Here is a 20,485-nt window from a genome sequence, read left to right as displayed (position 1 = left end):
TTTAGAAGATGGAGATAATCATATACTTGCCCTTTAATACTGAACTTTGCCATTTATCTGAGAGGACATGTTAATTACTGTGTAATTAAACAGTGAATACTTTCCCATGTAATCAAAGCAAGGAGAATTTGTATATAATCAGTCCCCATTCATTCTAAAACCTTAACAATACAAATGATATTATAGAAACTGATCCGGCACACACTTATTCAAGTAGGTAGCCATACTGACTTCACTAGGGCTGAAAGGGTTTTGCAGACTTGGGCAGTGTTTTAAGAATACATTAAATAGTGATGCATTTCCTTATGATGACATTGAACAGAAATGTTGCATTGCCATGAAACGTACCAACGTGGCCATATTTTGTGTAGCCATTCAATATTGCTTTTAAAGCTTTGTTACTTAAAATCTTACAATACGGTTCTATACAAGTGTCTATTATAACCAGAGGCAGGATGAGAAATGGGCCAATTTCGGGCCTGATTGTGATCTTACACCAATTTTTAAACCAGTGTAATTCCACTAATTTCATTGGCATTACCTGATTTACACCTGCGATAGGGAGATCAGAGCTGGGACCTTTACTCTCATTTATACAGATGCAAATCTGGTCATGTCACTGAGCAGAATGAGAGCATGACGACTTTCCAGGACTTCGAGGGAAGTTTTTCCTAAAAGCTCTATTCTGAGAGATACCTAATGCCTTGACTGATTGGGCTGGTGAGTGAAAATTTCAGAGTTAAATTTCACACACAATGGAAAAAAAGAGAGGTTTGGGTGTTCACAACCATGTCTGACCAGGAACATAAGGATGCCAAATACCTATTGCTGTTCCATAGCACCCCTTTGAAAATCCCAGCCCCTGGTCTGTATATTCTATTCATCGTCCTATTAGCTAAGATAAACAAGAGTGTCTATAATCTGATGTGGTTTGTCAACAGGTGTGAGCAGGGCAGGACCGCTGTGAATGCTGCGTTCATTTCTTACCTGCGGGCCAACAACACCTGGAGGGCCTGGAGGACCTGTCTTGCCTTGGAAACCCTGTTTTAAAAGAAAAATGAATCATAATTAGCCACAAGACATAGTAATACAAGAATCTCAGCATGCTACTTGAGAGTATCAAGCTCAGCATGCTCTGGTAAAACTTACTATCAACTACAAAAGAATGGAAATCCCAAAAGACACTAAAAGGAGGAAATCAAACAGGAGATGGGAAATATCTTTCTATTTATTCACAGGGGCAAAACAAGAAAAAGAGATTATCAAACCCTTTCAACTATGGCTGTGATTCCTAGAGGAAACACTCAGTAAAGGAACTAGTTGTTTATAATATACAGGGCAGACCCACAGATGGCATAAATCAGCAGAGCTTTATTATTTCAATGGCACTATGCTGATTTACCCCATCTGAGGATCTGGCCTTACATATATATGTAAGCACTTTTATACATATAAAACACTTTCCCCAGAATTTGTGAACCTGGAGGAGATATTAAAAAAGAAATCTTTATCGGTCTTAGTAATAACACGTGAGATTATTAAAGCTGAAGGAATTTTAAAATTCTAATTCCCTTTATTCCTATTCCTTATGCTGTTGGTTTCTGTTTTGTGCTTCGCTCAGTCCCAGCTTTGAGACTGGACTGCTGCCTTTCGCTTTCTGCCTACAGTCAGTTTCACTTCCTGGTTCTAACGGGGTAGCACAAGGATGTTGTGTTTGAGTTTCCAAATACTATTTGCTTTTTTTTTTAATCAACATTTGTTGCCAACAAACCATAAATACATTTCTCTTTGTGTCTTTCTGAAATTATATTTGGAAATCTTGGCAGCTTCCAGTTGAAGCTGTTTAATGCAGTCCCTTGAAAAATGGCGAAAACATTCTTCTCTCCTTTCATTGATGCAGAGGTATTCTTGGACACTTACTCTCTTGTGAGCTCTACAGGTGAGCAGTACTGAATTCACAAACTTTGAAGGCCCTTGTTCAGCAAAATTAATACAGCTCAGCTCTGAAGCATGCTTAAAAAAACTCCTAATCTACATTGCCATGTGTTGCATGTGCGTGCAAGTAACTTCTATTGACACAGGACAGAGTATATGATACAAATAACTCCACTGACCTCAACGCACGTTATTCACACTAGGAGCAAATGATTTAAGTTGTTATTTAAGGAACAACTACATTCCATGTACTTTAGCCATCAAGACTGTTTCCGAGATTTCCTAGGTAACAAGGTACCTCGGTAATTCTTCAGAGGATGCACTACTGACATTCATTCTGTAACCTATATTTGTGATTAACCCACATTATTTTTAAGGGCCTTAGATGGAGCTTCCTTCTGCCACAGAGATGGATAAATATGTTTTAACTCATCACTACTCTGACATGCTAGAAAGCTACTGAGCACAACTCTAGATGCTTGCAGGACCACAGAATGTGTGTTGCAGTTGATGGGAAAATGGTGAGCACTTCCCACAAAAAATAAAAATCAGCAAATTTTGGAAAATGCAAAATATTTCAGCCATCTCTACAGGTTTTCTTTTTGAGGTGGAAGAAGGGTTTTCTCCAGGTCCCTGCCTGAAGCTTGAGCAAGGATCCCCATGATTCTCCCCATTTTATACACCTCAAATTTTAAACCTGACATCATGACCAATTATCCAAAGATGCTTCAGCACCCCTAATGCATGCTGGGCTGAAAGGGAAGTGGAATATGGACCCGAACTGGGATCTCTTGCATGCAGGTATAGAATGCTCCAGCTCAGCTACCAGTTTGGAACCATTATTTCATCTGCTTTTCTGTTTGCCCCCTCCTACTTCCCACCCCTTTCTCATGATGGCATAAGGAAACAAATCAACAATGAAAAAAAGTCACCTGAATTAGTTTAATAATATGGATTTGGTCAAGTGCAGTAATACTGAGAATTCAAGTATTGTGAATTCAAGCACTGTACTTGCCAGGTTAGTGTAACAGTATATATTGAATGGCAGCAAGAGCTGGTGCACGAGTTATAAAAATGGGCCTGCAAGTCTTTGGCTTGTACAACTCCAGGCACAACATTGGAGGTTACTTCTGCAAACTGGTCCTTGCGTGACGTGTATGTTTGATCCCCTAGCAGAGTATACAATTAAACATTAAACCTGAAGGGCTTGTTCCAGTCAAAGGTGAATTGAAACGTTTTTTTCTGAAAGTAATTGCCTAGTATAGGCAAATCATCAGCAGAATAAGATGAAGAAAACGACAGATAAATAAGTTTTTGAATAAGTTAATTGAAAGCCACTTCTTCCTTCATTTGCATGCCAAGCTTGGAGTGTGATGCTCGGCTGTTTTTTTTCCTACAACAGCTGATGACATCAGACGCAAGCAGAGTAAAGACTGCAGCTCTTACTTGAATTCAGGTGTCCCTCCTGGAATTAATGATGATGTCAGGGAAACTAAATGCCACCTTCCAACCTCAGCAGGTCAAAACCTTTCAGTTCCCCTTTAAATTAATCTGAGAATATAGCTTTAGTGATCTAAAGTACCATTTGTGTCACTCCAAAGCCACTCTTAAGGACTTTACATAAATGTATAGCGTTGCACAGAACAGTATTTGCATTGCTCTGCTTATCCAAATGCCAGGCAAATTAATTAAACGTTTCTGTGACAAGTCAGGGGGGAAATGCATAATATGCAAAGTCTTTTTAAAGCTTATCTGCCAGGACGGGCAGTGAAGAAAAATGCAAAGCTCAGTAGAGAGGTTTTATTTCCCCGTAAATGAAATACCAAACACACGGCCGTCTATCAGCTAGCATGCAGCATGCAATGTTGACGAAAGCATAATTATAACAGTAGCAAATGAGTTGGATCATCACCAGCAGAAAAAAGGCACCAAGAAGAGGCAAAACAGAAAGATATGAATTTCTGCATCCAAAAAGTTACATTGGAAGAATATACATTTTTGCTGCAGAACATCCTTTATGCAAACTTTCCCAAAGGACAAAGAAAACAGAGCCATATAGTCATACCTTCTTCATGCCTCATCATTCTCCTTTGGTGAGAAACAATGCTTACATCTGCACAATAAAATCCTTTAAAATTGATAAAGCAGTATGCATATAAAGAGAGAGAATACACAGCAGGGGAACTAGACAGCCAGGAGCCACTCCTTGAGTCAAAGCCACATTTAGCATATGGTTATCTTGAGGGCTTGGGCAAAACTTTGTCTTGAGTCCCCTTGAGTTGCTTTAGATAAAGGGCAGCATCAGTGGGGGTGCCATTCCTATTAGTCTGCTAAAGCTGGCAGATGGGAGTGTGCTGCATACACGGGCATGTACAGCAAACATAGACTTCTTATTGAGTTCCCAAATTCCCACTGATTTCAACGATGCCAGGATTTCACCTTCCTGATTAAAATGAGCAGACAAAACAGCCAATAATTTTGGTCACGACTAGCCTTCCTCCAGATATGCATACACCAAAACTGTGCTGGAATTCCCTATTGCCGTGCAATAGTTCTTCATACTGGTAGTGTGACGTACTAAGGAGGAAAAGCAGAATTTATTCTCAGCGTTCTAGGTGGGAGAACAGATAAAAGCGCTTAGAAAACTGACCATTGACCTAAGCAACTGTAGTGTTAAATATTTTCCTCTGACGTAAAGGATGAATCCCATTCAAATTAAAACTTCTGCTATCACAGACCTGGAATAGCTTTACAATGTAATCAGAGCACAGACATTTTAAAATTTGGGAAGTAATGAGAGAGAGAGAACATGGACAGTTTCCATAAAAGTCCAGCAAAGAGCTGTCCATAGAAATAGACTATCTTTCCCCTCTTAAGTGGCAAAGGCAAGATCAGAATTGTAGATCACTGGAGTTACAGAGGGAGTATGACCATTGGGACTGCCTGGAAACCAACTGGTATGACTTTGCATCTTTTTCTCCATTTTCCTATACTATAAAAGCAAGTGCCAACAATATGATAATTTCTTACTTGTGTTATTCTGTTGATACAAAGATGACCTCAATAAATTTTTACCACTCTAGAGTGGAAGTTGAAATGTCCTAATCAGAAGTCAATACCCACTTACCTGATCCTGCAGCTCTTACACATGCAAATTTCCCATTGATTTAAGTGCAAGTTATATAAAAGTGTAAGAGCTGAAGGATTGCTCTCAGTGTATCTGTTTGCTGGTGTCTTCTCTATGAATGACATAGGGTGATGGGGGGGAGGGGAGGGACAAAGAGAGAGAAAGAAGCAGAATGCGTGGTCTTCATGCAAATCATCATTAGACTGACCTGTCCTGCTCAAAAAGATGTTGATTCCCATAGATCTTCCCATGTAGTTGAAGAAACACAAACCATTGGAATAAAACATGTGGCAACATCTCCTCAGCTACACAGAAGGGTTTAGATGAACCAACCAGCAAGACAGACTCAGGACTAATGATCTACCCAAGGTTTCCAGCTACTTACAGTTTCACCTCTCTGTCCGGGGTGACCGGGCAATCCATCCTTCCCTGGTGGACCCTAAAGAAGAAAAAAAGAATGACAAGGAATTTGAACAGGTTTCCAATAGTACCCTGTTAAATTGTACCATGCTGGTTGGTGTGTGTATAGTGGTACCAACGCTCTCCGCCGGATGGAATCAGATCTGCTCATGTGTTTAGACCCAGTCCTCCAAAATGCCGAATACCCTCAACTCCCATTTGTTTCAATGGGATGTGGCCTCATTCAGAGCCTTGCAAGAGCTGGCCCTTTTTCACAGACCCTCCAAAGATGGTGAATCCAATGGAGAGTCTTCCTTTGGATTAAAGGGTGGAGAATAGTCCTGACTCCACCCGAGGCAAGGAAATCAACTCCCAAAAGAGCTTCTCTGGGCACATCGCTGTTGTAGGAGTAAAGGTGATGCAGAGAGAGGGCTGATGGTTTTTAAACGCTATTGAGTCCTTAGGGAGTGGATTGTATATTACTAGTAGCACCTTGTTTGGTTAGTTAAAATCCGAAACTGCTGCGCTATTAACACGGGTGCCTCTCAAATGCCTTTCATTGGGTATGTAACCACTTGTCAGTGAAGAAGCTAAGACTGAATTCGTGAAGGCGATAGCAGCTGGATAGAAAACACCCAGCACATTTCTTTGCTCATTCTGGAAGGAGTGTTACTTACAGGGGGGCCTTTTGGTCCAGGAAATCCAGTTGGTCCTTGAGGTCCTGGCGGTCCCTGGGATGCAAAATAATCCAGTAAAAGTGCATTAGATGTAACACACATTTTATTGTGAACTATTTCAGGAGTTTGGAAAGCAAATTGACAAGAGACATGTAGCACTTGCCCTGCAACCAAAGAAATATCAATAACACACATACAGTAACTGAGTAAACTTGTCCCTTAAAGGGAGTGCATGAATGAAAAATACCTCTGGGCAAAAGTACCAAAGCCTTTGGTCTAACTGGAAAAGGGGCTGTAAATGATAAGTGGGTCTTTAGGCCTATTGATTACCTCCTCGCATTTCTGCAATGAGATCTTCTCCCACCATGATTGATGTGGAAGGTAGATAGGAGTTACCAAAATCTGTATCTCAAACATGTTATGAAAAGACTTACAAAAACAAATTGGTCTTGTGACTTTAGGGCCATTACTCTCTGCAACAGTTTAACTGGGGAGTACAGAATATCTTCTAGGCTCTAGTAATTCAGCATGTTTACAGGTTTCAGTTTGGCTCTTGACTTTTTTTCTTGTCATCAACAATTCTCTCCCTGCCCCACTCACTCACATACAATGTCAAAGTTGGGGGTATGTAACTAAAGAATAGAGACATTGTTTTATGTGAGGAAGATGAACGCAATTTTGTTTTTGCCCCTGGCAAATAGACAATTTACGGGCAGGAACGTAGAAACAAAGGAAAAAAAACAAGACTCCCTTATTGTTTGGACTGTTCTCAAGCTATACTTTGTAGTGATCACCTGGAAAAGGGACACAGGAATTCTAAAGGTGCCATGCCTCCACAGAACTAGAACCCAACTTGGTTAATAGACGAATGTGGATAGGTCTTCCTCCCTCTTCCTTTTCACCATGGGTGACCTTCATCCCTACAGAGTCTGGCACCCTGACTATACACCGCTGAAGTCTCACTTCAGCCCTGTCTTGAAGGGACAAGTGGGATTTAAGTGGTACCTAGGCTTTGTGTTGGCTGCCTGCACAGGGTTGAAATATTTTTAACCAGAATTTCACATTTTTGAATGACTTTTGGTGAGATGTCCACAGATCCCAGTTTCAGGTAGGTACTGGCAGGACTCAAGATCAGTTTTGTGGTTAAAGACTGCCTGTTCTAGGCATGCTTTTTCTTCTTTGCTAAAGGAACAGCCATTTCAGTTGTTTCTGCTGTAGCCACATCTGGCTTATCTTACCCTTTCGCCAGGAGGACCAGGGGGCCCATCACCACCAGAGTTGCCCTTTTAAGAATAAATAAAACATGGTATTAACCATCATTTCAGCCACTTCACACAAAGATCCTAAACAGCACCAGGCGAAATGGGGCAATCACTCAGCTTCTGTCCATGATCCTCTCTCCACCCCCCCATATATTAATAAAACTGTATCGGAAACAATAGCCTATAATAAATGAGCAACAGACTGATTCACCTTCCCCCTGGCTGGCCCCCTCCGAACCCTCGCATTTCTGAATACAAATATAGAATAGATAATGCCCGTGGGCTTAGGCGATTTCTACCAGATAATAGTCTCATTCTGTGAGATAAATGCTGCGGCAAAGCCGAGGTACTTATCAAAAATTAATGTTGACATGAAGCCAAGACATTTTTATCTTTAAAGCAGCCAGTGCTGCTGTGACAATGTTTCATTACAAAGGCTTTATTTCCATTATGCCAAGCGATTGATATTCACTTAATCAGTTTATCTAGCGGATTCTGGCACAGCAGAGTGGCTTGCCCAGGGTGTAATTGACCCTCTGACTCCTGGTTGGCTGAGAGAACAATGTGTATTGCGTACGCCAGCCAATCGGAGACCATCAATTTTCATAAACAGCACTGTTTTGTTTAAAGATTTCTACAGTTTTGGTCATCTAAAGTGGTTCCTGTTACCCTACGGTGAAATTTGCTCCTTTCTAGAGGGGCCAGTAAAAGGTCTATGCATCACCTGAAGTTCTACCTAAGTCCTCACAGAAAGGCTTAAGTAGGATTTGGGCTGGTTCTCAGCATGGGGGTGAATCTCACCGTGGGGGAATAAAAGCTCATGAAGGAACTGAGTTCATGCACTAAAGGCACACACTCTTCCCCCACCACAGTGTGAGCCAGTAACATTTTCAGGTGTCCGTAACTATCAAGATACCTTACACTCAATTTACAGTCGTGTGTCGGGTAAGGTGTCAACGTCCCTCCAGACGAGCGTTTAAGACCAGCTGAAGTCTGGGGCCCGGACTAACAATCTGAAGCCTGATTTTGTTGTTAAGGAGTGTTATTGCCCACCTCAAGACTGCAAAATAAGAATGCTGGTGTGTTGTTTTTTAAAGAATTTTTATCAGATAATAACGAAGTGAATAGCTGACAAATTCTGCTTATTATGAAAAGAAGCATTAAGTAATAATACTACATAGCACTTCTATTTAGCCTTCTCGCAAATAATTTCAACATGAGTTAATAACACAAATTAATTAAGTCTTCCTATAACCCTGTGAGGCAGGTGAGTATTATCATCCCATTTACAGATGGAGAAATGAAGGCAATTTACATGACTTGCCCAAGGTCACATTTTTGGGTCAGTGGCAGTGCTGGGAATAGAACCCAGGATTCCCGGCTCATAGTCTCTGACCCGGAGACATTTGGTTGGGTCATGATTGTTAGTTACTCTAGACTTTCATAGTGGAACATTTTCTCAGGAGGAAAGGAATATGGATAGTATGGGACCAGAAATTTTATCCACAGCTGTTTCTTAAAACACAATTATATTTTCAATTACACTCAAAGTCTCCTAAAACCTACCTTAGGGCCAGGCTTTCCAGTGCTGCCCCTCGGACCTCTTTCACCACGTGGACCCTTAAAAAGACACAAATGAACAAGTCACCTAACATTCCAGCACTTCCTGCTGCACAAGTGATATTTTGATTCTCAGGCCCTGATCTAGCATAGAAGGGAAGCACATGAGTAACTTTAAGACAATGAGTAGTCCCACTGAAATCAATGGGATGACTCATGAGCTCAAATACTTTGCTAGATAGAAACCTTAGCATGGGCCAAGAAAACCGATCTGACTTTGGTAAAATCTCAGTTAGTCAATTTACCGAAGCAAAAGCCAGGCCGAGGTTCCACTACCCCGAAACCATCAAAATCAACTAAAGAGCCAAATCCTGCTCATTTTATTCACAGGAATAGTTCTACAGACTTCAATGCAATGACTCACATGTGTAAAACGTGCAGGGTTTGGGTCAGAAGATTTCAGTTACATACACTCGCTATAATGGTTTGGATCTGGGTTCCATTCTAACCAAACCATCAATGTTCATGGGAGGTGAGGGAAAGGAAAAAGAGAGGAATTAGGCTAAAAATATTGCAGTTCTGGCCCATCTCCATTTGACAGACATCCTAGAAAAAATCAAGGCGGGAATTAAGCTCGTTCATATCCTCAGCCTATACAATCAACACATGTCCACTCAAGACACTGGATGAAAGGCTGACTCCATTGAAGTAAATGGCAAAACTCCCACTGACTTCCATAGAGCCAGGATTTCACCCACTGATTGACATCAGTTCAGGATCTAGTCACAGTGTATGTTTCATATTTTTAAGTGGAGATGAACCACATTTGGATACCTGGGTTTCAAACTTGCCTAAAATCTAAGGGTTTGGTTTTGGTTGGCCTTTCCTATGGACAGAAAGCAGTTAGCAAAATTCAGATCTAGATCTATATTTCTAAACACCCCCAGTTGCAGGTTTTGGCTTGGGTCTTCCACTATGGGGAGATTTCTAGACACAAAGGTGCCTAACTCCTAATGGTTTTCACTAGAATTAGGGCACCTATCTAATTCTTCCACCCACATTTATAGTCTTAGAAACATGCCTTTGAAAGGTATTTTTAGGAAAAATGCATGATTACCGTTGGACCTCGTTGCCCCCTTGGACCTGGTTTGCCAGGCGTACCCTGGAATCAAAGAGAAGAAGTCTGTAACCAACTACACAACATTTATGGCTGTGCTGCAACATTCATTCAATGGCCGAGCTTGCATGGAGTGAACACACCTGTGGGGTTCACTGAACAGGAAACAAGCAGAAGATGGGCCCCAACAGCTTCTGAGACGCACTTTCCTTCTGATTTTTGTTTTTTGATAAAAGGAAAAAAAGGGTCACGCAGTCTGAAACCTCAAATTACATTTATTTGCCTTTTGTGATGTTTGAACAGGCTAGATTGTAATGTGAATGCTCTGATGAAACTTGACATGATAATTGGAACTGACGGGTAGAACATCTGTTTTTCTCCTCTCTAATCTATTCTGCTGTACAGGGGGGTATTATCTTTCACAGAAGGATACAGGATTTTTTTAAAAAAATTTCTCCTGCACAAGAGTCTTTCTTCACATGCTTACAATGACATAACAAACAGGTAAATTCAGAGGAACAGCTATTTCTAGAGCTGGTCAAAGAAATGTAAACCCATTTCTACAAAAACATGTTGACATCTGAAAGCTGCTTTCATTTCAAAGTATTTGAAATGGGTTGATTTAGGATTGTTTCAAAGGTTCCAATTGGAATTTTCAAAATTTGCTTTTCATCATTTTTTTGCTTCTTTTTGCTTTTAAATATTGCAAATGTTATCAAAATAGTTATAAAACTTTTTAAATCTACCAATCAAAACATTTCTAACACACTCAGGTAACACTGTTGATGAAAAAAGGCACTTTTTCGTTTAAAAAATGAAAAATGTTGACAATCTTTTAAATGAAAAAAGTCATTAAAAAAGGGCATTTGTCTATGAAACAAATTGCAGCCAGCTCTAGCTGTATCTCCCCTTTCTCTAGGGCACTGATGTCAAAGTGAATCCACTTTGAATCAGGCCCCTAAAAAGGATTTTGGCAGAACATAGGGAACAGTAGTTAAATGCCCAGCTAATGAGTCTATATCCTGACCTGATGAGACCACCTTCAGAGGACAGGGGACAGTTTATTCTCCAGGCCTATTCAAGTGTTTGGTCTCTTTACCAACTACAGTGCCAGTTAGTACCAGCTGCAGTCATCTGTCCAAGAAGGACTGACTTCTGTCCACCAATGAATCTCACTCCAGTGAACAGTCACCGGTGGAAATAACTGTTGGACTAGATATGAATGGGTGACCTAGCAGTGAAAAACACAGTATCCTATTACCAGGTTCTTGCACCAGCCAGTCCCTTTCATGAAATAGCAAATAAACAAAGTTAAAGAATAAACTTAATTACTTACAGCAGCTATTTCACTGTTTTGCTGATCTCCTCTTTTTCCTTTGCATCTACTGTATTGCACCTGGAAAGCTTGTAGTTCCGCCAGGCAATACTAAACAATGGTGGGCTGGATTGTATAGATGCATGAAGACTACAGGTTGATTTAAGTGCATGTTGGTAAGACTTGCATAGTTAAATATTTAGAAATGACAGCTGCAGTGCTGGAACCCTGACTGAGGCAATTATTTTATGCAACACAAGCCAATTAAGCTACCCCACATGTTTACACGCCTTTCTCCATCTTTGCAGACTTGGTGCTAAATAAGTCATTTAAGGCACTGTTTGTGCAGCGGTGACACAGCAGCTGGGTTATGAGAGCTGACAGATGAACTCAGTTTCCTGCAACAGGAGACTATCATTAAATCTGACAGGAAAAAGACAGAGATGGCTGGGTCCTAAATCTAGCATCATATTAAACTCCATTACCATGTGCCTAGAAGAAAACTGGTGGCCTTGTTCTTTCTCTCTGAAATCAATGTTCTGGCTAATGTCAAGGTATCAACAAAACAGCAGTGGGTTGAATCTTCTTATTTTGGTCCAATATTATATCTGGGCATAAGATTCAGAAGGAAGAGAATGAGTGACCTTTCTCCCATGGTGGCATTATAGGTGCTTAATTCCTACTTGAGGTTTTCAGCCCAAATTCCACCATCTTGACTTCACTTATTTGGCATTTATTAACCATCAAAACAGGTGCTAGAGCATGTTTGGAGTCAGTTTGTTTTTAAGTCTACTAAAATGAGCCGTGTCGTATTCTGCTTGTCATGAATTCACTTTTCCTGGAATGATCATCACTGTAACACTTCAACAACAACAACAAAAATGAAGAAATTTCCTGTCTGGCTTCTCTTTAAATATAGTGGGCTAAATTCAGACATGGTGTAAGTGGGTACATACATCCCCATTGCTGCCTATCCCATATGATCCTTTGTTAAAACTGTTGAAGTTATAAACAATTTTTGCACTGCTTTTCACTATTGCTAATCATTTATACAGCACTGTGTATAGCTATTACTAATAATTTATATAGCACTGTAAAGGCACACTGGCCGAAGTTTTTCAAATATGTGTGCCCAAAGCAATCCACCTAGGACAAGATTATTATTTAGACACCTTTAGACATGGGTTTCAGAAGTGCTGAGGACCTACAGCACCCATTGGATGAGGATAATCTGCTAGGACTTCTTGTTCTCCTACTGAGCACTGTGGGAACTCACTGACTGAAAATAGGCAAAGGTGAATGGAAATTTGCCGATTAAACTTCTTTTTGTTGAAACCGAACTTTCCCCAGAAACGTAACAATTTCAAGTGAACTTTCATTGAGAAGATTTCTCAGGTCCAGGATGGAATTTCTGGTCCAAGAGAGAGACCACAATAGCCTGGTGGTTAGGGAACTCAGTCAGGAGGTGAAAGACTCAGATTTAAGTCCCTGCTCCAAATCAAGCAAATAGGAGTTTGAACCATAGATCTCCTACCTCGCAGGTGCATACTCTAACCACTAAGCTATTAGCTATCCTGGAACACATCTTTCTTGCAAAATTTTTAAAATGTCTTAATTTCATTCTACATCAAAACAAAAACAAATTCAAAAACCTCAACATGTTCTGCACAAACAGAATTGTTGTTTTCCAGCCAGCCCTATAAATCAAGCCACTTAGTTGGGTGTCTAAATATGGATTTATGGTGAGATTTTCACACTGCCTAAGGGAGTCAGTGAATCAACTTCTACTGGCTTTCAATGGGAATAGGAGACAACTGTTTTCAGTGCTTATGAAAAATACCACCCTTTGGTGGCCAAGTTGAAACAATGAGTCTAATCCCGAGTCAGGATGCATCATGCGAATAGAGGTTTGCAGCCACCAAGACAACTGAAATCCAAACCCAGGGCACATTTGTAGAAGCAAGCCCTCATTGAAACATCTGTGCTTCTCTCCACACCAACCAAGATATTAATAAATCTATTTATTTGTACCATTTATAATTTATTGTTTAGTACAGGAGTGAACACAGAACCTGGCTGTAACCTGAACAGTAATAAAGACCACGCCAGCCCCAAGCACTTCCAATCTGTGTATTATTAGTATTTATGATTTGTGGTATCCCCTAAAAGCTACAGCCGATATTGTGCTAGATGCTGTACATGCACAGAGTCAGAGACATTCACGGCCCCAGTGAGATTACAATCCAAACAGACAAGGCTGGGGGGAAAGGCAGCATTATTATTCCCATTTTATGGATGGGGAAAATGAGGCATGAAGAGTTTAAAAATGACTTGCTCAATGTCACAGAGGAAGTCTGTGGCAGAGACAGGTATCGAACCCAGATCTCCCAAACCACAAAAGCCATCTTTTTCCTCAATACCGGCTGAAATAGTCTCTAACTCAAGGCTAGAAACAAGGCTACCCTGAGAAATCCAGGTATCTTAGAAGGTTGTTTGCTTGTCTGTTGTGATTATTCTAAACTCGTTTCTTTTGGGTACCAAGGAAGCAGTGATTTGAATGAGGAGAGTGCTGGGGGCGGGGTGGGGGGGTGCTGTCAGAGGAATAGCAGAGTCAGGGGGCAGCTGAGAGGAAGCTGTAGGGAGGGGAGTACAAGAAAGGAACACCTGGGGTTTCCAGGCTAAATCACTGGTGGAGCACATGGACCTGTTGACTAATGTGACTTTTTTTCTTAAGAGGCATTGATGATTTTTCATTTGTTCTGAGTGCGCTTGGTTCCAAATCCGTTTGGTCCATTGGGAAGGACGGATACACAAATAAATGCTACTGTGTATGTTTCAGTCCCTGTGATTGCCCTCTTAGAAATGCCAGTCTTTCTTCTTGAATAACGAGGCCGCCTCCCTTTGACAAAATCAGCTCAAGGTCTTTCCCAGACGAGATGGATTTAGGCCCTGTTTGCTAGCAGTAGTAGTGCAATTGCACATCATTATTCAGTGCGTTTGACCTCGACCTCTCTGAAACACTGCTTCTTACTGAAGCTCAAAGGAAATGTATCTGCCACACAAAACAGAACTTAGATGAAGCTACTGTCTAATGAGCGTGCTGCCTGCTATATGCACTTGTCAAAACTATCAATATATTCAACATGCTAGAGCTAAAGGAATTCATAAGATGCCAAAGGTTCTTTTTTCTGAAGTTTCATGGTACTGTTGTGTAGTTTAAACAGTTAGGAGAGGTCTCTCAAGGGTTGAAAGCATTCACAAATCTGTGATGGGCTAGCACCAGCAGGAGAGTGAATTTGTGTGGGGGGGTGGAGGGTGAGAAAACCTGGATTTGTGCTGGAAATGGCCCACCTGTTGATCACTTTAGATAAGCTATTACCAGCAGGACAGTGGGGTGGGAGGAGGTATTGTTTCATGATTTCTGTGTGTATATAAAGTCTGCTGCAGTTTCCACGGTAAACATCTGATGAAGTGAGCTGTAGCTCACGAAAGCTCATGCTCAAATAAATTGGTTAGTCTCTAAGGTGCCACAAGTACTCCTTTTCTTTTTGCGAATACAGACTAACACGGCTGTTCCTCTGAAACCTGTCACAAATCTGTATGTTTTCAACAGCACTGGAATTCAGCGGTCAGTAATGGAGGTCAGAGAGGTATGCAGGTTCTGCCGTTGGTGCTTATATGTTTCAGGTTTTTTTTTTTTTTTTTTTTTTTTAAATGACTCACGGAGCCTTTCGGTAGCTTAAATAATGAGCGTTGGAAAGACTAGGTCAGTCCCTGGATGATGAAAATACCATAGATAGTTGCCAGAGGGAAATACAAATAATAAATAAATAGAAAATCATGAAAATCAAATACAAATTCAATTTGGATTTATTCCAATTTACTTGTGAGCTACACCCAAATGCAACGGCCTAATAGGAAAGGAAATCTGTCATTTACACTGATATTCCCTTGTCACTGGTGCTGGGACTCTTTCTTCAACCACACAGGGTTCAGGGAAGCTATAATATCATCATTGAGCCCAGCAAAGACTGAATATATTTTACCAAAGATGTTTTCTTAGAGCAGTACTCCCAGATTTGATTTCATGTATGCCATGTTCTGTTATTTTAATCCATAAACCAACATCTTCCTTGGGAGCGGATTATTTTCAGTCAAGCTGATTGAAAAACACCAAAACCCATGGAAATTTTCATCAGTGTTTCGCAATTGCTTCCAGCTGTAATTTTTAGGAACCCAGCCATTCTGGATGTACATTAGGCTGCTTCATATAAAGAACAGATTTGTCAACAAGTGCTGCACTCCTCCCAATACATACACACGCTAAGGGGTAGAACTAGCTTTACCCGCTGAACCGTTTGTAAAGATGGTTTAAAAGGACAAACGGCATGCAGGGCAAATAGATGTAGTGGTGATATAGCCAAAAAAGTGACCATGTAAAAACAGCATCTTCTTATTTAACAGTTGATCCCAGTAAGTGGAATTCATCCCAGTATGAAGCCTACAAACCATTTAAGTTCCATTTAAATGCTTCTTGAAGGCTTATGTGGGCATAGGCCTTGGGCTGGCTTTCCTGCATATAGTATTCACCCCTTCTCTCTTCAGAGTCCTAGCTACACTTCTTACTGCTGTTTGCCCCATAGAGCTGACTAGCCATGGAAAGGTATCGATATCAGATTTGTTAGCGAAGTTTCAAGCGCAAAATCTTATTACGGGTTGATTGTAGCTTAACTTTCCCATGCCATGTGGAGTTTCAACTACAGAAGCCATCTCTTTTTTTAACGTGTAAATTGAACAGATTAGATCTGGACTTGCTGGGACAACAAACAAGGAGTAGCACAACATCATTGGGAAATAATCACTTTTCAGAGCAGAAACCACAACTTTTTTTTAAACATGTCTCAGTTTTGCACATTACTTTATTCCTTTTCCTGGACAATGAGTCAGGAGAGTTTAGCTCTCCCCTCCTGGCCACTCATTCCTTGGCCCTTTCAGTGTTTATATGGTCAGATTTCAACCTGAACCATCATATGTCTTTCCGCCTTTTGAAAGAGCTCATCCAATTTGACAGTAATGCAAAAATGGTGGAGCTGGATATCATGGTGGAGCTCTGTGGATGAGGGGAGAGCAGTGGACGTGTTATTCCTTGACTTTTGCAAAGCTTTTGATACCGTCTCCCACAGTATTCTTGCCAGCAAGTTAAAGAAGTATGGGCTGGCTAGATAGAAAGCTGGCTAGATTGTTGGGCTCAATGGGTAGTGATCAATGGCTCCATGTCTAGTTGGCAGCCGGTATCAAGTGGAGTGCCCCAAGGGTCAGTCCTGGGGCCGGTTTTGTTCAATATCTTCATTAATGATCTGGAGGACGGCGTGGATTGCACCCTCAGCAAGTTTGCAGATGACTCTAAACTGGGAGGAGTGGTAGATATGCTGGAGGGTAAGGATAGGATACAGAGGGACCTAGACAAATTAGAGGATTGGGCCAAAAGAAATCTGACGAGATTCAAGAAGGACAAGTGCAGAGTCCTGAATTTAGGACGGAAGAATCCCAGGCACCGCTACAGACTAGGGACCGGGTGGCTAGGCAGAAGTTCTGCAGAAAAGGACCTGGGGTTACAGTGGACGAGAAGCTGGATATGAGTCAATAGTGTGCCCTTGTTGCCAAGAAGGCTAACAGCATTTTGGACTGTATAAGTAGGAGCATTGCCAGCAGATTGAGGGACATCATCATTCCCCTCTATTTGGCATTGGTGAGGCCTCATCTGGAGTACTGTGTCCAGTTTTGGGCCCCACACTATAAGGAGGATGTGGAAAAATTGGAAAGAGTCCAGCGGAGGGCAACAAAAATGATTAGGGGGCTGGGGCACATGACTTTTGAGGAGAGGCTGAGGGAACCAGGATTATTTAGTCTGCAGAAGAGAAGAATGAGGGGGGATGTGGTAGTAGCCTTCAACTACCTGAAAGGGGGTTCCAAAGAGGATGGATTTAGGCTGTTCTCAGTGGAAGCAGATGACAGAACGAGGAGTAATGGTCTCAAGTTGCAGTGGGGGAGGTTTAGGTTGGATATTAGGGAAAACGTTTTCACTAGGAGGGTGGTGAAGCACTGGAATGGGTTACCTAGGGAGGTGGTGGAATCTCCTTCCTTAGAGGTTTTAAAGGTCAGGCTTGACAAAGCTCTGGATGGGATGATTTAGTTGGGGATTGGTCCTGCTTTGAGCAGGGGGTTGGACTAGATGACCTCCTGAAGTCCTTTCCAACCCTGATATTCTATGATTCTATGATCATTTCTGGAGCACTGAGAAAAAAAAAACCCTTCAGCTTTGTCTAAACCGAAAGAATTATCAGAGTGCTGGAGATAATTGGGTGGTGATTGCACTGCCTGCTTGCTCCAACTCCACATTGCATTAAAAAAGGGACATCAAAAGGTTTGTGAACCCAGCAGTCCCATTGTAACTCCTGATGGAATAAAATTAGCAAATGAAACTAAGGGGGCCCAGATCCTCAGCTGGTGTAAACAGGCTTGGCTTCCCGCAACTACAGTGCTGGTGTGTCAGTTTACACCAGGTTAAGATTCTGGCCCTGGGATTTTCTTTTTGCATTTCAGATAGGTGGCTTGGTAATTACAGGACCACGCTGACTGAGACTCGCCTGTGGTGAGAGCTACCTTATTCACGCCTCCCTCCATCCCAGTGCAGCCGCGTGGCTCAGCAACTGAGTCCCTGCCGAAGAGCGGTGGGAGGGAAAAGGAGACATATTTGTAGTTCGCAATCAGGAGATGAAAATTACTCAGTGGAAGAAAAGAATAAAAAAATTCCTCAAAGATATAAACTAAAATTAGGTGGCACAATATTAATGCTGTGCAAAGTAATTTATATTCTCTGCACTCCCATCCAACATGCCTGTTAAAAGTAATTTGTATTTAAATGAGAATAAAAAGGAAAGTAATGCTACTCACTTTCCTAAACGCCCCCTCTCCCCCGCCCCTGCCCTTCTTCACTGTGACAGATCCGGTGCACAGAATGACTTTCTACTTGTTCTCTGAATCATCTAACCCAAGTTTGTTTTGCATGAAATAGACTCTTTATGTTAGCTGGCCAGTGCCCTGATAGTCCTTCATTACAAGTGATGGGCAAATATCTACAGGCTTAGAAATCTAAGTTTGCAGGTGAGACACCCACATTTTAAGGATCTGATTTTGAGCTCATTTGCTGAGTTGTAAATCTGAGATAGGTCCATTGAGTAAAGGGAAGATTTTATTAGAGTTGCTCCAGATTCAAGCCAGTCTAACTGATCTAGCTCCAGAAGCTTATCTGAACCACTGAACACCTCTTCTGCATAATCAGATTGAGAAATGGGCTCCTTGATCAGCTTTCCAGTGCTTCCCATTTCTGTTTGGGCCATGTGGCATTTCTGTTTACAAATAAGAGTGTAAGCATTTGTACCGCACCTAGCACAAAGGGGTTCTAGCTGGGATCAATGCCTTTGGGCTTTATGAAAATATAAATGATAAATAATAACACCAGCTCCCACACAGGAATCAGGAAGTGCAGAGGCACTGGAAAATTAAACATACATTTAACAAAACCTTTCAACTCTGAATTTTGAACCTAAAGTTAGGCTCCTGGTGGTCCATACTGCATCGGAACAGATTCACCCATCTCTAATCATTACTGTTAACTAAAAAGTTCCTCATGCCCAAAGCAGCATTTCATGGTGTGGGAAGGATCAAGATTCAGAAAAAGCTCTTGGACTATCCTGAGGGAGAAATATCCAGCATTTAATTGACAAGCTGCTGTCTGCACTGTTAGTTGCCCTGTTACTCTCTCAATAGCTGAACTCAAAATCCTTTCTCTACTTTCAGAGCCTGATGTTCCCAGAGTCAATTCTGATGTCTTCACAGGGGCTTCCATCCGTTAGACTGAACAGGTGAGAGAGAAGAGGGTGTTCTTTGGTTTGTCATGGACAGGTGAGCTTCTTGTGACTACAAAGAGGGGAACCTCCTCTTCATATAAATTGATCAGCTTTCAGTGTGACAGTATTTCCCTGTGTGCATGCAGGTCTCTTGGCCCTGGTCTACGGGGGGGTTGGGGGGGCGTCCATCTAAGTTATGCAACTTCAGCTACGTGAACAACAACAAAGTCCATTCAGAAGGGCCAGTTTTCACTTGCCAGACATCTCTACCAGGTGAGCCTGGAGATTCTGAATGGCACAAGCCTTTCACGATGGAGCATAGAATAGGCCAAAGTCAGCCCTGGTGAAAGCAGGCACAACTCCCCTGGAGTCCATGGAATTACAGCAGCACTGAATTTAGCCCAGGATTTGTCCTGCTATGACATCACATTTATGATCAGTTGTGACCAAAGGGGACTTCATTGCCAGGATTGAGGGGGCATGAGACAGAGAAGGCTCTGATTGCACTGGACTGGGCTAATGAATGTGAATATGTAAGGAACGATTTTGCTTAACATTTAGACCGTGTAAATTTCCTAGGCAGCTGGTTTGTTGTGCCAGACAAGTCCTGTTAGTGGCATGGAAATGGAATGAAAGGGGATTATGTCTGAGGACGTTGGGTGGCTGAGAGACTGGAGTCTTTTCTTTTCTTTTCTTACTGAAAACTCTCAAACTGGGTAATGCAATGGCCCCATCTGAGCTGACAAAGATTAATCTGGCTTTCATTAATGACTTTAGACCTTTTCGATGCTATGTTATTTAGCAGATATCTGGATTTCATTTTCTGCTCGTCCTCCAGCTCTGATCTTGTGAGCTCATTCATGGATACTGTATTTTCTCATGCTCTTTGCTCTATAGCATTGTTGATTGGAATAATCACTTCAAGGGTTTATCTCCAAGTTCATTGGGTTTTGTGTGAAAATCAGCAAAGCAGCCAGACAAAATGGCTCTTACCCTTCCACCCTTCTCTCCGTTGGCTCCCGGGAATCCTGGGAATCCGATTGAACCCTGGGGGGAAATAAACAAGAGAATGAGCTGAAATTGGCACTGTTCTGGTCTACTATTTTAGAATGAGGGCCAGATCCCTGTCTGGTGTAATCTGGTGTAGCTCCACTGATTATGATGGGACTATGCAGACTTATGA

General features: G+C 41.6%; 1 protein-coding gene across 2 annotated transcripts in view; it reads right to left on the bottom strand.

The window, feature by feature from the left end:
* Positions 1–20,485, bottom strand: part of COL5A1 (collagen type V alpha 1 chain) — a 248,943-nt gene that overhangs the window by 43,948 nt on the left and 184,510 nt on the right. For both annotated transcript variants that reach the window (XM_073313982.2, XM_073313983.2), the window contains exons 32-38: positions 20,296–20,349; positions 10,078–10,122; positions 8,967–9,020; positions 7,377–7,421; positions 6,139–6,192; positions 5,448–5,501; positions 988–1,041 (exon numbers count right to left, since the gene is read on the bottom strand). In XM_073313982.2, the coding sequence (XP_073170083.1) occupies positions 988–1,041; positions 5,448–5,501; positions 6,139–6,192; positions 7,377–7,421; positions 8,967–9,020; positions 10,078–10,122; positions 20,296–20,349 (360 nt within the window). The remainder of the gene's footprint in view (positions 1–987; positions 1,042–5,447; positions 5,502–6,138; positions 6,193–7,376; positions 7,422–8,966; positions 9,021–10,077; positions 10,123–20,295; positions 20,350–20,485) is intronic.

This window comes from Lepidochelys kempii, chromosome 16 (assembly GCF_965140285.1).
Source record: "Lepidochelys kempii isolate rLepKem1 chromosome 16, rLepKem1.hap1, whole genome shotgun sequence".
In the NCBI taxonomy this organism is placed as follows: domain Eukaryota; kingdom Metazoa; phylum Chordata; order Testudines; family Cheloniidae; genus Lepidochelys; species Lepidochelys kempii.
The sequence above is the reverse complement of the archived record's forward strand: the minus strand, read 5'-3'. Positions and strand labels throughout refer to the sequence as shown.